Genomic DNA, 16,983 nt, shown 5'->3' with positions numbered 1-16,983 from the left:
CTATATGTAAAACATGACAAAATTCAATGTCCTATGTATATTTTTAAAGGATAACACTAAAGGATGATAGAAAGTGAGTTACAATTTATGCTTAAGGGTGTGCTTAAACTTCAAATTTGGGGCCAAGATAATGTTAAAAGTTAGCTTTGTTGTAAGGTGATGAACTATCCAAAGCCATGCTCCAATGGTTATTTGTCCCGGTGTCTCCAGACTCTCTGAAAATGCCTGGCACACAGTGAATACCAAATAAACAGATGTCAAACCAACCTGTTTTCACTTAATTTCTCTGCTTAAAGATGAAGGCTTCAAACATTTGTCTTCTTCTAAATGGAGACAATGGGAACACAAATGTACTGCACTTGCACTGCTATCCATAAGGTTTAAAGTCTACCCACCTTCACAGCGCTTATGGCTGTGTCAAGCGTGGAAACCTCGTGGTCTTTGTGGGTGCCCTTCATCTTGTCAAGCGCTGAGATCGGGCTCTTGCAGGTGTAGCAATACATGTCAACCTGGGCCCTTTTTGGCTCCCTTGATGCCTTCTCGATCGCAGACTCTGAGGACACGTGGTCTGGGGCAGTCCTCTCTCTGCCCTGTTCATTTTGCTTGGCAGATGAGCTCTGTTCCACCTCCCCCTCCAAGGACTGCTGGCCTTCAGATGCCATAGCATCTCTGGGCGTGGCTTCTGAACTCAGTTCTCCTGAAGAAACACCGGCATAGTCAAGTGGCTCAGCAAATGGGTATTCATCTTGCACAGGGCTATTGCGCAGCCTCCCCAGGCTTGGCTCAGGCAGGGCTGGCCTCTGAGGTTCCTCTTGTGCTGCCTCTTCAATGTGAGTAAGGACGGATGCGGACTCCTCCTCAGGGAAGGACACTTGTACGGGGACGTTCAGGCCACCCTCTGGACCTGCAGGTGCTGCCTCACTTCCCTGACTTGCCAGGGCATGGGGAGTGTCCACAAATGGAACGGCATAGCTCATCTCCTGGGCAGCTGCTGTGACTTCTTCCACGACGGGAGCCTCTCTCAGCTGCACTGCTGCATCACTGGGGGTCTCCACTCGGCCCTCTGCTTCTCCTTCCCCATACACAGCTCTCTGCTCCTTTTCCAGACTCTTCTTCCCCAAAACAGTTCCAAACCTCCCCCAAATCTCCCTGCTGGCAGTTATCAGTTGGTATGACTCATCCTTCTCAGTGGGTTTGTCTTCCAGCCCTTGGCCTTGGTCCTTCTGAGGTGCAGAAGTGTCATGCAGAATGTCATCTTTGAGGATGTACTTCTCGAAATACATTCCTGTTCCATCGTCAATGTCAGATTTCCTGCTTGGAAACGAAGCCTCCGAATTCACGCTGTCACCTTCAGACGCCGTCTCCTCTTCCTGCTTTCTCTCTCCGACTGCCTCGTCATAGAGATCCTTATATAAAAACGCAAGTGCAGGAGGTTGCTCCAGAAGCTCGGGGTTGACAGCTTTGATGCTGGTAGGAAATATCTGGGTTCTCGACAGAACCCCCTCCTCTTTGTCAAATAAAGGCATCCCGGGTGCCTTGGAGTTGGTGCCTCTGTGGTCTGCCTGTGAGACATCTTCCCCAGGCTGGACAAGCAAAGACTGCTGGGTCTCTGGGTGAGATAATTTGCTGTGGTCCTTTTCCAGTCCATAAAAGCTTTCATCTAGTTGCACCAAGTCATATTCCTGTTCCAGGACCGTTTCTTCTCCCATTGTTTGTTCAGTTACTTCCTTTGAGAGTTCCTCTTCAACACTTCTTAACTTTCGTGGAGGTTGCTGCCTTTCGGGGTCTGGTGAGATGTTATAATCAATCAGAGTATATTTTTCAAAGTAATCCTCTTCACTGGGAATTGTGGGCGGAGCAAAAACTACAGCACCAGCTTCTTGGCATGGCTCCTCCTGCGTTTCGCGATGTTGTGGCTGTTCATTTTCTTTGAGAGATGTGACTTTCCCGGCAGCATCTGCTAGGTTGCGCCTTGGTACTTCATGGACAGCAGCTGCCTCATGACCCTCATGGCATGCCACGGTTTTAATAGAGACATTCTCAACCAAATATTCTAACTTATCTTGCATGTGTTCACTTTCTTCCTGATCAACGGAGGGAATAAAGGCAGGGGCGTGAATGTTCAGTATCTCACAGCCCTCTGAGATAATGCTGAAGGCGCTCTTCTGATCTTCCGAAAGTCCGGCTGGCTTACTGGTCATCGTGAGCGCCTCGTCTTTGGCCTTCTTGGGCGTTTCTTTAGTAGGAGCCATTTTATCAGCACCAGGTGCCGACGCACTGGCTATAAATTCAGCATAGTTGCTTCTTGCTGGGGACAACAGGTCACTTGCGTGGGCATCTGCTGCGGCTGCCACGTGCTGCCTTGAGACAAGAATGGATTGGATGGGCACAGCAGAGGCGCTGGCTCTAGGTGTCTGCACAGTATGGACTGTGTGGTGTTCTGGGGTCCAGTCTGGCTGTGGCACTTTCTGGTTTTTCTCTGCATTCACCGCTGCAAGCTCTTTTGAGGCCCGAGTTGGAGGTTTCGGAGGTGACGGCAAACGTGGTGGTGTCTCTAAGTTCTTTGTTTCCTCAGGAAGGTCATCTAAAGTTCCTCCAGAGTCTTCTGCTGGAGCTCCAGGCTCAGCCGGCTCCAACACCGGCACGAGTCCCTTCTCCTCACTGGGGATGCTTAATACACCCCTGTGTGATTTTTCAAACGCCAAGTCTCCTTCTGGAGGCAAAGAATGCTTATCCATTTTGTCATGGCATGGAAGATCCTCTGGATGGAAACTTCTGTCTTTCTCCACTGAAACTCTGTCTTGTAACGCCTGTGGCGGGGCTCCTCCCACCTCTGCTTCCCTGATTTCAGGGTGAATCTCTGAAACGATGCTTTCTGGTTTTTCAATCACTGATGTCATTTTAACTAAGGAGAAAGATTCCGTTTCACCCAAAGAACGTACTAAAGTGACATCTGATTCTTCAGGCACAGACACAGCCCCTTCCTGCTGCTTCTTCTCTTCTGAAAACACAAGCAACTGCTTCTCTTTTACCTCTTCCTTCTCTTGCTCAGAATCAAGAACAATTCTAGAGCTTTCCTTGTGGTCGCCACGTTGACTGATAAGTTGCAGCGGTGTGGCTGTCTTGGATTCTTCCAGTTTGTACATGATATGTGCCCTTCCTATCTCCTTGTCTTCTCTGAACTCTAATGGGGCCTTCATTTCCTGTCTTTCTGCCAGCACCTGCTCTTCAGCCAACACGTAGGATGTGGTCTCTGAGTTATCCTTCTCCTCTGCGGGGCTGGCAGATCTGAGTTTTGTTTCCTGCTCAGAATTTCTTGAAGAAATGGATTCTGGCTGGTCTCTCTTTAGCCTGTCTTCTTCAACAGCAGCTACGATGCCTTTTGGCTCTTCTCCTTGCAAAATGATCAACTCTGGCTTCTTTGATTGCTCCATGACACTCCTGCTTGTGAAGTCGGATAAAGCTGGTTTGGGTTGCTGTGGCGTCTTATCGGCAATGCCAAATGAAAAGAGTGATTTTTCTTTCTGATCACTTCTTGGTTCCTCCTGAAGAGAAACAGTCCACTCAGAGGGAGGAGAAATGGCTGGCTTCTGGTATCTTTTACCATCAGTCACAATGGCCAATTTTCCACATGTGGTAGTAGGGGGTTGACTTCCCACAAGGTCCCTGCCACCAGCAGAAGGAGCTGCTGAGTTTCTGTCCACCTCCCTTAAGCAGGGGACAGCTCCTTCCCTCTCATGATCTTCTCTGGATGCCTCAGAGCTGGACTGTGCCTGTTCTAAAGCCTCCAGTTTTGAAGAGACCAGTAATGTTTCTTTAAGGTCTTGACCTTCAGCAGGTGCAACCGCAGCAGCTACAGGTCTCGTCCCTGGCCTCCGGGCTGCAGTGGGACTCTCACCTTCCAGCACACTCAGGGTCCCCACACTTGTGGCAGGGGGACTTGGCGGAGGTTCCACATCTTTTTTGGCAACTTTGTTATCTGGAGTGCTTGATCCAAAGAGCAAACTGGACATCCAGGACTTCAAAGAGGAAATCCCTTTCCTTGCCTTTTCCTCGGGAGCAGCTGGCTCTGCGGCCTTTGGCTGGGCACACAGCTTCTGGGCCGCTTCTGGTACATCTGGAGGTTGAGGTTCTTCCTTGGCCGGGATCGGGGAGAGGGCTGGCCCTTGCTGGAGAGTTTTCATGGCAGGAGCAGCTGTCTTTCCCTCACTAGCATCAGCTATAACCTTTGGCGGGACCCCTCCTGTGTCTCCTAATGGCTTCTCGGCAGGTAATCTGTGAGATTCCTGTTCATAGCCATTAGCAAGCTCAGGGGCGGCTTGGGCAGGAGACTGGCTAGCCTCTGACTTCCCTTCCTCAGTGAACAGACCAGACTCTGGTGCTTTCTGGAGGGTTCCTGCAGGATATAGTTCGGTTTCTTCCTGGAAGTGCTCTTCACGAGGCCTGGGGAGCTCTGTGTCTGCCTTCTGTGATGTCAGACCCTCCCTTCCCACCACAGAACGGGGCTGCCTCTCCTCTACCAAGCTCGTCTCCACATTTCCAGCCAGAACTGGAGGTGTTGGTTCTTGGGCCAGCTGTCGTTCCTCAAGAGAGCAAGCTTTGGCTAACCAGGTTTCCTCACTCTGGAGCTGTCCTGTCATGCGGTCCCTGCTCCCAGCAGATTCCAGCTGCACAGGTCCCAGCCTTCTTTCCTCCTGTTCGCTGGCCACGTTTTCTGGCTTTGCCGGTGTCCACTTCTTATCCTTGGGAGAAATGAGTACCTCTTGGACATCTGCAGATTCGGCTGCCTTCATGGATTTTGATTGTTCCAGAGGCAGGTTCTCTTTCAAAAGTGGAAGTTGTTTAATACCCAAATCTTGCTCATCTGCAAAAGAGCTGCTTACAGCGGGTGATTCGATGGCTTGATCCAAAGCATGTGCTTTTTCCAACTGCTCCTGTTGCATTTGAAGGTTGGACACGGTCTTTGATGGTTCCCTGGTAGATACAGGGCGCTTCATGGTTTCCCCTTCTCTGTCCCTTGGCTTGCCTTGGCTCTTTTCTAATACAGAGACCCCTGCTTGTTTTATTCCTACAGAGCTACTGTCTACACCTTCGGTGCCAACAGGCATGGCCTCTGGCAATTCTGGTAGTTTCTGTGGCCTTACATTCTTTTCAGGCTCCAGAGAAAGTGCTGCCTGAACAAGGTCATGCTTTTCTAACAGGACGTCTCCCTGGGCTGCGGATGTCTCCAGGATCCTCTGCATGGTGGTCAGGACTGTGAGGGCTGAATCTGCTGATGCGACATTATCCATCTCGGGAGAGCCTGCTATTTCCCACCCTCTGTCTTCAGGAACTGTGTGTTGGACTACAGGTGACACAGTCTGCAACAATGGGAACTCTGCTTCTTCTCTCTTGATCTCACTACCAAAGCCGTGTGAAAGCGCCTGTGTAGGCCCTGATGCTGCTGGAACAGAGACCAGGTGCTTCCTCTGAGAATGTTCGGCGTCGTGGACTGCAGACGGCAAGCCGCTTTGTTCATCTCCCACCCTTGCTTCCTCAGACACTTCGGAGCACATCTTGGTTAGTGGCAACCCGGGTTTCACTTCTTCGGCTCCTACCCTTGGTAAAATCTCACGTTCTGGTGCAGAGGGCACATGTGGCATTGGAGGCAACTTAATTCCCTTCCCTGCTTCTGACGAAGCAGATTCTTTGGACAGATTTGCTTCAGGGAGAGAAGCAGCACTTTGAATTGCTGCCTCTTTGGCTGCTTCTACGAGAACTGAATGCACATCTGCAGACTTTGCAGGTGGCAACAAACCACCTCCGAGGGCATCTTGTCCTGCTTGGGCTGGGGCTGCCCCTTCCACGTGAGTGGCAAGAGATACACCTGCTCCTGTTTCCACGTTGGCAAGATTTCCATCAAACTTAGCTGTAGATGTTGTAGCTGTGGATGACGTAGGCTCACTTTCTTCTGATGAAAGCAGATCCTTCTCAACTTCCCTTGCTGCTGGGGAAGCAGTGGAAGGGGCGCTGGGTGTCTTCACGGTTTTAGAGTCATATTTCACCTCCTTTTTCACGCCTAATGAAATCTCAGGTCCAGGTGAAAATGTCTCTTTCAGGGATGAATGAGGTTTCGCTGCTTCCGACTCATCCTTCGACAACACCCTCCGCCCGGGTTCAGAAGCTGCACTTGCAGCTAAATCGGTTTTGACTTCCGTCTCTGGCTCCTCTACCAAGCCAGGCAGAGCTGACAGCTCCGTCTCAGCCCTGGGAACATGTGCAGGCTGAGGCTCTGTCTCCTGAGCCTGTGACACCTGTGCTGTTGCTTCTTGAGAATGAGGCACAGTTTCTCTCTCTCTGACTTTTGGCAATGCCATCTGTTCATCTGCAGCTTCTAAAGTGTCTGACGCTTTGGGTTCCTGTTCTTTCTCCAAGGCGTGCACTGAAGCTGGTGAAAGTGAACGCTGGGAAGCGGGCAACACGGGTCGGTTCTCCTCCTTCGCCACGGATGACTGTGCAGCTAACAAAGGTGGTGGAGTGGCTCCTGACCCGCCCATCTTGATGTCTCCCTTCTTGGTCTCATTGCTCAACTCTGCAGACTCAGGCTCTAGGAAAGCCTGCTGCTGCATCCTGATGAGATATTCAGATACAGATGTTGAGGTGATTTGGGCATCTGGCTTAATTTCTACTTCTTCCTCCTGTGTTGGTGAAGGTGGTGGACTCGCCACGCTTGGTACGTCTTGCTCCGGTGACGAATCAAAGTGCTCCGGCACGGGGGTGGTAGCAGCTGACCCACCATCTTCTTGGTCTGCTCCCGGAGAGCAGGGATAACTGGAAGCATGCAGGCCAGTGATTAGGCGGTCCAGCTCAATTTCATTCTCTGTTTCGGGGCTTCTGTAGGGTGGGACTGACACCTGTGAGGCTGAGTCTGGAGAAAAGAGCTCGGTGTCTTCAGTGTCTTCATCCGAGAACACCGTGTGATCAGAGGGGGAGGTTAAATACACCGGCGAATCGCACTCCAGGTCTCTTCTCTCTGAGCCCTGAGCCGCAGAAGGTGGAAACGAGAATTCTGAAACAAATGCCGAGTCTGGAGAGAAAGGTCCAATGTCTTCCCTCTCCTGCTCTGAGAAACTCTTGGCAGATGAGGCCCCTTTTAGGTTCACAGGGGAACTGCAAACAATTTCCTCCTCCAGCAACTCTGGAGGTGCAGAAAATTTTGATGTTGACACGGAAGATGGTATGTACTGCTCCGGCTCCTCCGGCACCGCTTCCGCTGGGGCCTGACACTCAGTGACCGTTTCTGGGGTGTGTTGGGGCAGAGGGTGTTCGGACACGGTGGCCACAACTGGTCCGACGTCTTCATTCTTTTTTTCTGACAGGATTGCGTGTGCAGAAACACCTTTTGATCCGAGTTGTGGCTTCTCATCGGTGATTTCCCTTGGGGATTCCTGCGTGGCAGTAAGTGGAGCTGTGTGTTGGAAAACGAATTTTGAATCCGGGGGATGCGGCTTGGTGTCTTCTTCTGACGGGATTGTTTGCTCAGAAACATCTTCCGACCTGCGTTGTGGCATGTCCTGCATTACTTGCTTTTGAGATTCTTGGGCGGCATCTGGTGGAACTGCGTGTTTGAAAATGAGCTTTGAATCTGGGGGTTGAGGTCTAGCAACTTCCTTTTCCTCCGTTGATATCACACACTCAGAAACATCTTCTGATCCCTTGTCAATTATTTCCTTTGGGGATTCCTGTGTGGTGTTGGGTGGAACCACATATCTGGAGGCCAGTTTGGAAGCCGGGGTGAAAGGCTCATTGGCTGGGCCCTCTCCTGGTGGGACTGGGAGCTCCAAGGTGGCAGTGGGGGGCAGCGGGGCGCAGCCCTCAGGGGACATCCCGGGAGTGCCTGGTGCCAGCGAGTGCCCAGGCACTGAGGCCACATCCGGGCCAGCATCTGCCTTCTCTTCGGACAGGATCAAGTGCTCAGAAACACCTTTTGTTGTGAGTTGGGGCACCTCATCAGTTACTTCCTTTGAGGACTCCTGTGGGGTGCTGGCACACTTGGGGTCGAGTTTTGCATCCTGCGTGGAAGGCTTACTTCCTCTACCCGCTCCTGAGGTGACCGGCAGTTCTGAGGCAGCCAAAGGCGGTGTGGAGAGCTCAGGGGTCCTCTGGGAGGCCGGGGCTGGGGAGTGGGCTGCAGTGCCCTGCTGTCCTGGCATGGCCAGGGGCTCAGGAGCGTGCTTGCATCTGAGTGGCGCCCTGGGCTCGGGAGCTTTCCTCGGGGACTCTGAGCCGTCCCAGGCGGCCTCGGACTCCGACCCGCTTTTGGCGCCCTCGTCAGCCGAGAGGCCCGGGGACATGGTTGAGGCCAGCGGGGACTGCCACCCCGGAGCCTCGCTCTCTTCTTCCGACCAGACCGCGGGTTCGGAGTCAGCTAGAGGAGAAGAAACCTCCTCCTCCTCCTCCTCCTCCTCCTCCTCCTCCTCCTCCTCCTTCTCCTGCGGCCCACGTTGTGAACCCCGCGGCACCGAGAACTCGGACACGAAAGCAGAATCTGTGGACACCGACTCGCGTTCCTCTCGTTCTTCCTCAGCCAGGGCCACGCGGTCCCGCGTCCACGCAGCCGGCGCGGGCAGCCAGGTCTCCTCGTCCTCCGGCTCCAGCTCAGCCGGCCGCCGGGCCGGGAAGGTCTGTTCAGAGGGCAGCGGGCTGTCGGGGTACTGCAGCTCGATCACCTCCTCCGCCGCCAAATCCAAGTCCTCGGGCTCCGGCTCGGGCTCGGGCGAAGCACCTAGGAGTAGCGAAGGTTCTGGTTCTTTCTCCTCTGCTTCCTCCACCGCGGGGGGCTCAGGAGGGCGACCCTCAGGCTCTCCTCTGACCCCGGCATGAGGAGGGGTCCATGGTTCAGACTCCAATGCTGCCGGTTCCGGTGAGGCCAGGTCCGGCTCCTCTTCATCAGAGCCCATGGCTTCCTGCGGAAACTCTGTCAAGCCCGGTGGCCCCGCCTCCAGGGCACCATCTTCCACCTCCTCCTTCCTCCCCTCCTCCACTGGCGAGCTCCCAGCCTTGGAGTCCTTCCCTGAAGCTGCCATTGCTGGTGAACCAGGCTCAAGCTCTTCCCTGGCGGGTTCCAGGAACATGGGTAAATGACGGGCAGGAGAGGAAGGCCCCATTGCGGCGGCTTTGGCCTCCTGGCCCAGCTGCTGTGACACAGATGGCAAGGCCCTGAGCTGCGTCTCCCCACTTCCTGTGTGCACAGCTTCTGAGGTGGTCCTTAACGGGGCATCCACAAACCTTTCCTTTTGGTCCTCGGGACTGGTCAGTGAGGACAGGGCTGGACGCCCTTTGGGAAGTGCATTCCTCCAGGGGGGAGAACACTCCTTCATGCTGTCCTCCAGGCTCCGGGCTGCCACTTTGTCCACATGGGAAACCCTACCAGCCTCACGATTGCCCATGTCTGGCTCCAGACTAATGGAGGCCTCCTTTCCTTTCCTGTAATGTATTTCTTTAATGACATAACCCTTCGGCAGCGTCCCATAAAACTGCAGTGGGATCAGCTCTTCCTTCACTGAATTGAACATCTTGATCTTGTACTGCACTGTTCCAATGTAGACAGGCCTGAGCACCAGCGGCTTATGCTCCTTGTATATGGCCCCGGTGATGGGGGGCGTGTTGGAGGTGGTCTTCTTCCTCGTTCTGTCGGAAAGGCCGGCAGACGACTGCTCTTTCTTAGCGCTTAGGCTTCCTGCAATTAAAGGGCTGTCTTTGTTGGTGGTGGGAACAGCTTGGGAGTCAGCCGAACTCTTTCTTCTGGTGCCCTTCCGACGCAGTGATGGTGAGCCAGGCTTTGACCTGTGTGCCCTTTTCCGACCCTTTTTAACTTCTCCCACAGCAAAGGAGACATTCCCTGGAGGAGAACTCACGGTTGACCCTTCTGGACTGTACACACCGGAAGTCTGACTCTCTTCTGAGGCCCAGGGAGTGGAAGATCCACTCGAGTGGGTCTCCCAGGTGATCCCACTGTCCTCCCGTTGAACCGCCACCATGGAAAAGGAGGGGTCAGAGATGATGCAGTCCTGCCTGGTGGTTCCCTCTTCATCCTCGTCTGATAAGCTACAGTGAATAAGAATACCAATTATTACTTTAGTATTGTAATGGTATAATTAATTAGTAGAGTAAGTAAATCAGTTTTAAAAAGGTAAAACTTTAACTTGACATTAAAATACAAACATTATTTCATCCACATCAAAATTAAGGTTCTATGTGAAACAAAGTTACACCAGGGTAGGTATGTGGTGCCACAGTTAAGCTACCAGGGGAGACGCCTGCATCCCGTAAGGACTGCTGGGCTTGAGTCCCACCTCCACGTCCAATTCCAGCTTCTTGCCAATCACGTCCTTGGAAGCTGCAGAAGGACTGGGGTCCCTGTCACCCCTGGAGGGGACTGGGACTGAACTCAGACTGGCTGATGCAAGCTTATAGAAGACGAACCAGCAGATGGGAAATCTCCCCTTCTCCCTCTTCCTCTCCGTCTCCACCTCTTCCCCCTCTCTCTTTCTCTACCTCTTAAATAAATATTTTAATAGTTACAGTCAAGATAGCAAATGCAACAACATATTTGAGCCAGACTCACTCAATATCCTGTAGACTCACAAAGGCTGAAGTGAAACCCAGCTCAGACTGACCCATCCTATGGTCCCCACAATCTTCAAAATGACCCCCAGGTGCATGGTCTCTCTGCTACCACTGTCACAACTGGCATAACCTGGTGTGTCAGTCTGCTTTCCATCAGCATAACAAAATACCCATGACGGGATCCATACAGAGAAAAGAGGTGTATTCAGCTCACAGTTTAGGGGAAGGTGGAGAGCAAGAAGTGTATCCTGTAACAAGACAGCGAGTAGGACAATGCGGAGGGGAGTCGCACAGCTCTCTGACGCCTCTCTGAGGTTACTCCCAAGTGCTCACTCCCTCTGTGCCCCATGCGTGGTGCATTTCTAACTATAGGAGTTGATGTCCAACAGAACGTATCTTGGGGCCTTTGAGTCAGCATGAAGGAAAAACAGGCGAATGAATATAGACAGATCATAAAAAAGTTCAGCCTACTGCACTTGACTTCTCAAGGGCCAACAAAGGGTAATGACAAGTCCTAGCTACTGTGGCAGTGGTGAGGACGGGGCTAGTTAACCAGTTTATTCACTCAGAATGCCGGCATGTGTTCACGCTCAGTCAACAGCATCTACAATCAGACCTTCCGCACAGTCCCTGGACTAGACATCAAGGCACCACAGCATGGCCACAGTGAATGAAGCCTGCGTGCCCAAGGTCAAGGCAAGGACTTTAGCCACTAGGTCACTGCGTTGGGCCCCTATTAGTTGGATTATTAAAATCTTTTTACCCTTGGTGATACTTTTTCTGTTTGTTCTAATATTGAGAGATACAGTAACATGTCCTATTATAATTGTGTGTTTGTGGGCCCGGCACAGTAGCCTAGCAGATAAAGTCCTCACCTTGCACACGCTGAGATCCCATATGGGCACCGGTTCTAATCCCGGCAGTTCTGCTTCCCATCCAGCTCCCTGCTTGTGGCCTGAGAAAGCAGTCAAGGACAGCCCAAAGCCTTGTGACCCTGCACCCATGTGGGAGACCTGGAAAAGGCTCCTGACTCCTGGCTTCGGATTGGCACAGCTCCGCCCATTGTTACCACTTGGGGAGTGAATCAACAGACAGAAGATTTTCCTCTCTGTCTCTCCCCTTCTCTGTATATATGCCTTTCCAATAAAAATAAATCTTTAAAAAAAATAATTGTGAATTGTCTCTCCTTATAATTCTGTTAATATTTAATTTCTTTAGCTTGAAGGGACAATAAGCAACTTAACTTCTAATAAGCATAATGAAATATCCCTTTTGCCCATAAATGATTGTTGCCTAAAGTCTATTTTGATATTAATAGAAATTTTGTTTGATATTAATAAAGCTATATCAGCTACTTTTTGCTAAAGTTTGCAACCCTGGAGCAAAGAAAACCAACAACATGTCAAAATTATCAGGACCACTCAAGTAACACCTTTAGAACATTCCTCTCCATATTGGGGTTTCTAAGGCAGCCCCCATGCCCAGGTGCTGATGTGGTTGGACAGCAAAGAGCAGCCCCTTCCCTCTGTGAACACAAGAGAAAAGAGAAAACTGAAACATTTGTCCCATCAGCTTCCTCCACACCTGCTCCTCCCCATCCTAATCAGAGGCTCATAGGTGCATTCATCCATCTCAACTATGTAAACAATATTAAAACAATAAATCAATAAGTGCTGAGCATAAAATGAAGCAAATAAAAGGAAAATGCAGAGATTAGAAGACATTGCTGCTGATGGCCTGCTCTGGCCATCTCACAGGTGGAAGCCAGGGCCCAGGGCCTCCGGTCACACTCGGTCACGCAGGACTGTGCTGGCCTAACCGAGGGGACTTTGACACTCTGCACCCCCAGTCATGTGTACACAACTCTACAGTACGGGGAGCTCCGACTGCTCCAAGCGCTCACAGGAATTTTTCACATCTTACCCTCTTAGTCAACCAGAGACAGAAAAACTCAGCTAAAAAAAAAAAAAAATTGTATGCACTTGCTCCAGTGAAGTATTTTTTAAAATATAAGACACTTCCTTCTTTTTGCCATTCCTCCATTGAACTGGTGGGAAAGATGTTCAGACCCTGTCTTTAAAAATAAAGACCTTTTACCTAATTACCAAATATGAATTTCACTGTAAAACATATAGAAAAACAAACAAACCAAAAAAAAAAACCACGTAAACACACACACACAAACTGAGACTCCTGAGCAAAACCGGGGCCAGAGGACAGCCTCCTCTGCCAAATGGGCTTGTTCACGCTTGGTCTGCCCTGAGAAAGACTTTCTGTTTTTCCCCATACATATATGTGTTTTGTAATGTGTTTATTTAAAGATGTATTTTCATTACTTTCTACAGCTATTCTCAAATGGTTGGGTTTCCAAACATTTTATATTCTTAAAAACCAGTGAGGATTTCAGAAAACTCTCATTTGTGTGGGTTGTATTGATTTGTAGCTATAGTAGTAGCAATAAAAACATGAATTCCGAAACTTATATTATTTCATCTAACAGCTGTAATGTCAATGTCAATAAGTGATTCATCCTCAGAAGCACAGAAATAATAGCATTAGCTGAGAAAAGTGACAGTGTTTCCTTTTCAGGCAAATCTGTAATGTTTGGCTTCACAGAAAACAGTTGAATTCTTACAGTTACTTTGGCACTCAAAATGCATGTAAGTTTGATAGTGGAAGTATATTTTAACATGCATAGCCTCACACAGACATGTATTTGGGAAAGGGTGGAGTAATTTTCAGATAATTGTGGATTTTATTCTTTATACTACACCAAAATTGGAATTGTGGCAGTTTTTAAGATCAGTTGCGGCATGTCATCTGAGGGAAAAAATGAAATTTTCATACTTCATACACTTTTGAGAGGACAAAAATGGAACACATTGGGCCTGACACAATGGCTCAAAGGCTAAATCCTCAACTTGCACATGTTGGGTTCCCATGTGGGTGCGGGTGTGTGTCCTGGCTGCCCCACTTTCCCTCCAGCTCCCTGCGCTCAGCCCCAGCCGTTGTGGCCACTTGGGGGGTGAACCAGTGGATAGATTTTTCTGTCTCCTTCCCTCTGTAAATCTGCCTTCCCAATAAAAATTAAAAAACACGTATTTTTAAAATGGAACACACATTCATGTCTTGGAGTTGCTCGGAGGATGACCTGACGTTGGGCTGCGCTTGAACAGGAACCACGCTCGGAGAACTGAAGTTGTGCAGGTTTCCAAGTCACAGCACAGCAGCCAGAACATGGCTGCACACTTCGCCCTCCTGCTGAACCTTGCTCTAACAGACGCTGCAGCAGACGCCCTCACAGACGACCCTGCTGCCTGTCTGTTCTGTCACTGTAGCTCCTCAGGTGGCACGACCTGGAGATCCAAGGCAATGCTGCTCAGGCGGTTTCACAGAGTGGGCGTTCTGTCCCTTGGTCTACGTTTGCACCTGCCCTGTCTGCACAGGCCTCCTTCTCGGCGGTGCCACGTGCGCCCTGACCCGGAGTCACGGATGTGGCCCGGATGAGCACACTGCCCTGTGAAGCACCTACTTGACAGGCATGGGATCCCTGTCACCATACTTGGTAATATGCTAATTAGCATGTGCAACTTGTCTCCCACTTAACACTAGGTCTCTTAAGTAAAAAGCAGCTCTCATTATCTCAGCACATCCCACAGCGTGAGGCTGGGGGATGCAGACAGCACACGCTGGTGTGAGGAGCAGCTTTTTTCACCACATACACACGCGGGTTTCAATCCTGGCTCTCTGCCTTGCCAGCTGCGTGGTCCGACACTCCCAGTGTGTGGCTTCATCACCTGTGAGGCGGTGTTACAGGTGGGTGGGAAGTGGTGACGACGGGAGGACAGACACCTCATAGATGAGGTCACAAAAGCCACTGAGAACCAAAGTCGAAGGACGCACCTAGCCCGCGCCCCTTGGTGTTTCCTCACTGCCCCAGGCACAGACTCAGACACCGTGGGAGCCTGGGAAAACAACTCTCTTCCAATTCTACAGGCAGGCTAGCGTCCACTCACTCCGGCAGCTGTCTGGCTGCACATGTCCATGGCTTGTAACAAACTGGCCACATGCTCGCTCTTGCCTGCTTTCCTCCCAGTGTTAACGCTGCGCAGCCCGAACGCTGAAGATCTAAAAAGCCACTTTAACTAATAACGATGTGATTAAGGCAGAAGACATCCCATTGAACAATGATGACCTTGTGTAACCAAGGAAAACAGATGCACTTCTAATTACTCTCCCTACCACCCATTCTTTATTCAGTTGGAATCTGTGAGTGTTAACTCACTCATGCATGTATCCCAAGGACAAGCTACATGCTTGATCAGCACACAAGTGTAAAATGAAATCCTCCTGCCAGCCAGAACCCTGCATGAAGTCCATTGCTCCACCCACCTGATGCCGTGGCTGCAGGTACAATGTCCCTGGGCCCACTCTGGCTCTCAGCTGACAGGTGTCAAGTAAGGCTTTAGGACCCATATGTCTTAATGTGGCCCTGAAGTATACTCAGAACATGTTCACACACTCTGACAACTCAAACCAAGGCAAAAAGAGAGAAGGCAGCAGGGACACAGGTGCAGGCCAGCTTGGCACTCATTCTAGTTTTCACGTAAAGCCAAAATCCAGTTACCTATGCATGGGTGAGGAGCAGGTGCTGGGGACTGCTTGAGGAGGTGGCCTGGCGGGGATGACACACACCCAGGTCTCACTCTCAGCTGGAACATACAATGCTACAGCCTGTTCACACTCTCACTTACACACACCTGTAAGGCAGGTGGCAGCACCAGTATCTCTCAGCAGTGTGCTCCAGGAGGATGGCCATGTCCCGTTCTTAGCAAGGTCCAGGGAGATGCAAAGGAAACAGGGCACTCTGACCCCTGAGGTCCAGCTGAGATAGAACAGGACCACCTGGTCAGCAGCACGTGGATGGGAGCCAGGGCAGCACACGCCTCCCTTTAAGTGTGGACTCACAGTGCAATGGAGCAGAAAGCATCTGCAGTGGGGATGTGTGCGGGTGGGGAGGGAGGACAGCCAGTCAGCCTTGGGTTCCAGGACTGAGGACACCAGTGTCCACAAGACTCCAGATGGTGAAAGAAAAAAAAGTGCACTGTTTCTGAGCAGGACCCCTGTTACAGTGGGAGCTCCAGACCCCGACAGTGGCCAAGGTCAAAAGGGAGACACAGGACACTGCAAGACGTGTCAGGAAGAAGAGAAACTCACTGTTGGCAGATTTCTCAGCAAGAGAGACAGAAGCTGGGCATCCATGGTGTGTCCAGGGTGACACAGACTACAGCTTCTGGCTGTGACTGGCACCAAGGGCAGGAGGAAAGGCAAATCAGGCAAAAGGCGGTGACCCAAGCCTGCAAGCAGGGTACTTGAGAAAGAACCCTCAGAAAACACATTTGCACAGAAAGCTGAAGGGTGAGTGTGTGGAGTGAACTTCCCAAGGAGAAAAAAACAGCAAGCCCAGAGGACTGCCTGCAGGAAGCCAGCATGACCTTAAAGAAGGCCGAGAGCAAAGAGAGGTGACCAGGAATCAGCTCAGGAGGCCCTGAACGCCACTGGGGAAGCTAAAGGGCACTCCTGCCCCAGTACAGGAGCAGCAGAGTGAAGACGGGCTCCAGAACTTTCCATTCCCTTGAGCCAACACGGAGCTGGCTGAAGATGAACTTCTCTCTCTCTCTTTTTTAAATTTTTAAGATTCATTTTTTATTTGTTTGAAAGGCAGTATTACAGGAAGAAAAAGAGAGACAAAGTAAAAGTCTTCGAACCACAGGTTCACTCCCCAAATGACTACAATAGCTGGGGCTGTTCTAGGCTAGAGCCAGGAGCCAGGAGCTTTTTCTAGGGTTTCCCACGTGGGTGCAGGGCCTCAGGACTTGGGCCATCCTCTACTGTTTTCCCAGGCCATAGGCAGGGAGCTGGATCAAAACGAGCAGCTGGAACTCGAACCTGCACCTTTAAGGGATACTGGCACTGCAGGCGGAGCGTTAGACTGAAACACCACAGTACCAGCCCAACAAAATTTCTCTAAGCCCTTCTTAGAAGCCTCAGAAATCAAAGACCAATGCCTCGTTCTCTGAGTCCTCATCTAAAAATGGCTACAGAGCTCCCCCCTCCAGGTTCACACAGCTCTGCCTTTTAAGGAGCGAGCCTGACCATGCTGCCATCAGGGTGAGCACTTGCTGAAAGCTTTCCCCAAGATCCCGTAGTGCAGGCAGGAGAGTTATTTTGGGGATGCTATCTTTGACCTTCTGAAAAGGGCTCGCACTGGCCTGCCTGTCTATTTTTAAACCTGAGATGTACTCCTCTTGGTACACACGCAGAAACCTAATACAGCTAAGGTGTTAGCTCATGTCAGCTTTCCCAGGTGCAGGG

At 50.9% G+C, this 16,983-nt stretch overlaps 1 protein-coding gene across 1 annotated transcript in view; it reads right to left on the bottom strand.

Annotated features, from left to right (window-relative positions):
* Positions 1-16,983, bottom strand: part of CMYA5 (cardiomyopathy associated 5) — a 55,355-nt gene that overhangs the window by 30,902 nt on the left and 7,470 nt on the right. The window contains exons 2-3 of the mRNA XM_058656186.1: positions 5,945-10,086; positions 396-5,269 (exon numbers count right to left, since the gene is read on the bottom strand). Coding sequence (XP_058512169.1) covers positions 396-5,269; positions 5,945-10,086 — 9,016 coding nt within the window. The remainder of the gene's footprint in view (positions 1-395; positions 5,270-5,944; positions 10,087-16,983) is intronic.

The sequence above is a fragment of the Ochotona princeps genome, chromosome 28 (genome assembly GCF_030435755.1).
Source record: "Ochotona princeps isolate mOchPri1 chromosome 28, mOchPri1.hap1, whole genome shotgun sequence".
In the NCBI taxonomy this organism is placed as follows: domain Eukaryota; kingdom Metazoa; phylum Chordata; class Mammalia; order Lagomorpha; family Ochotonidae; genus Ochotona; species Ochotona princeps.
Note: the sequence above shows the minus strand (reverse complement) of the source record. Positions and strands in the feature narration are given on the sequence as shown.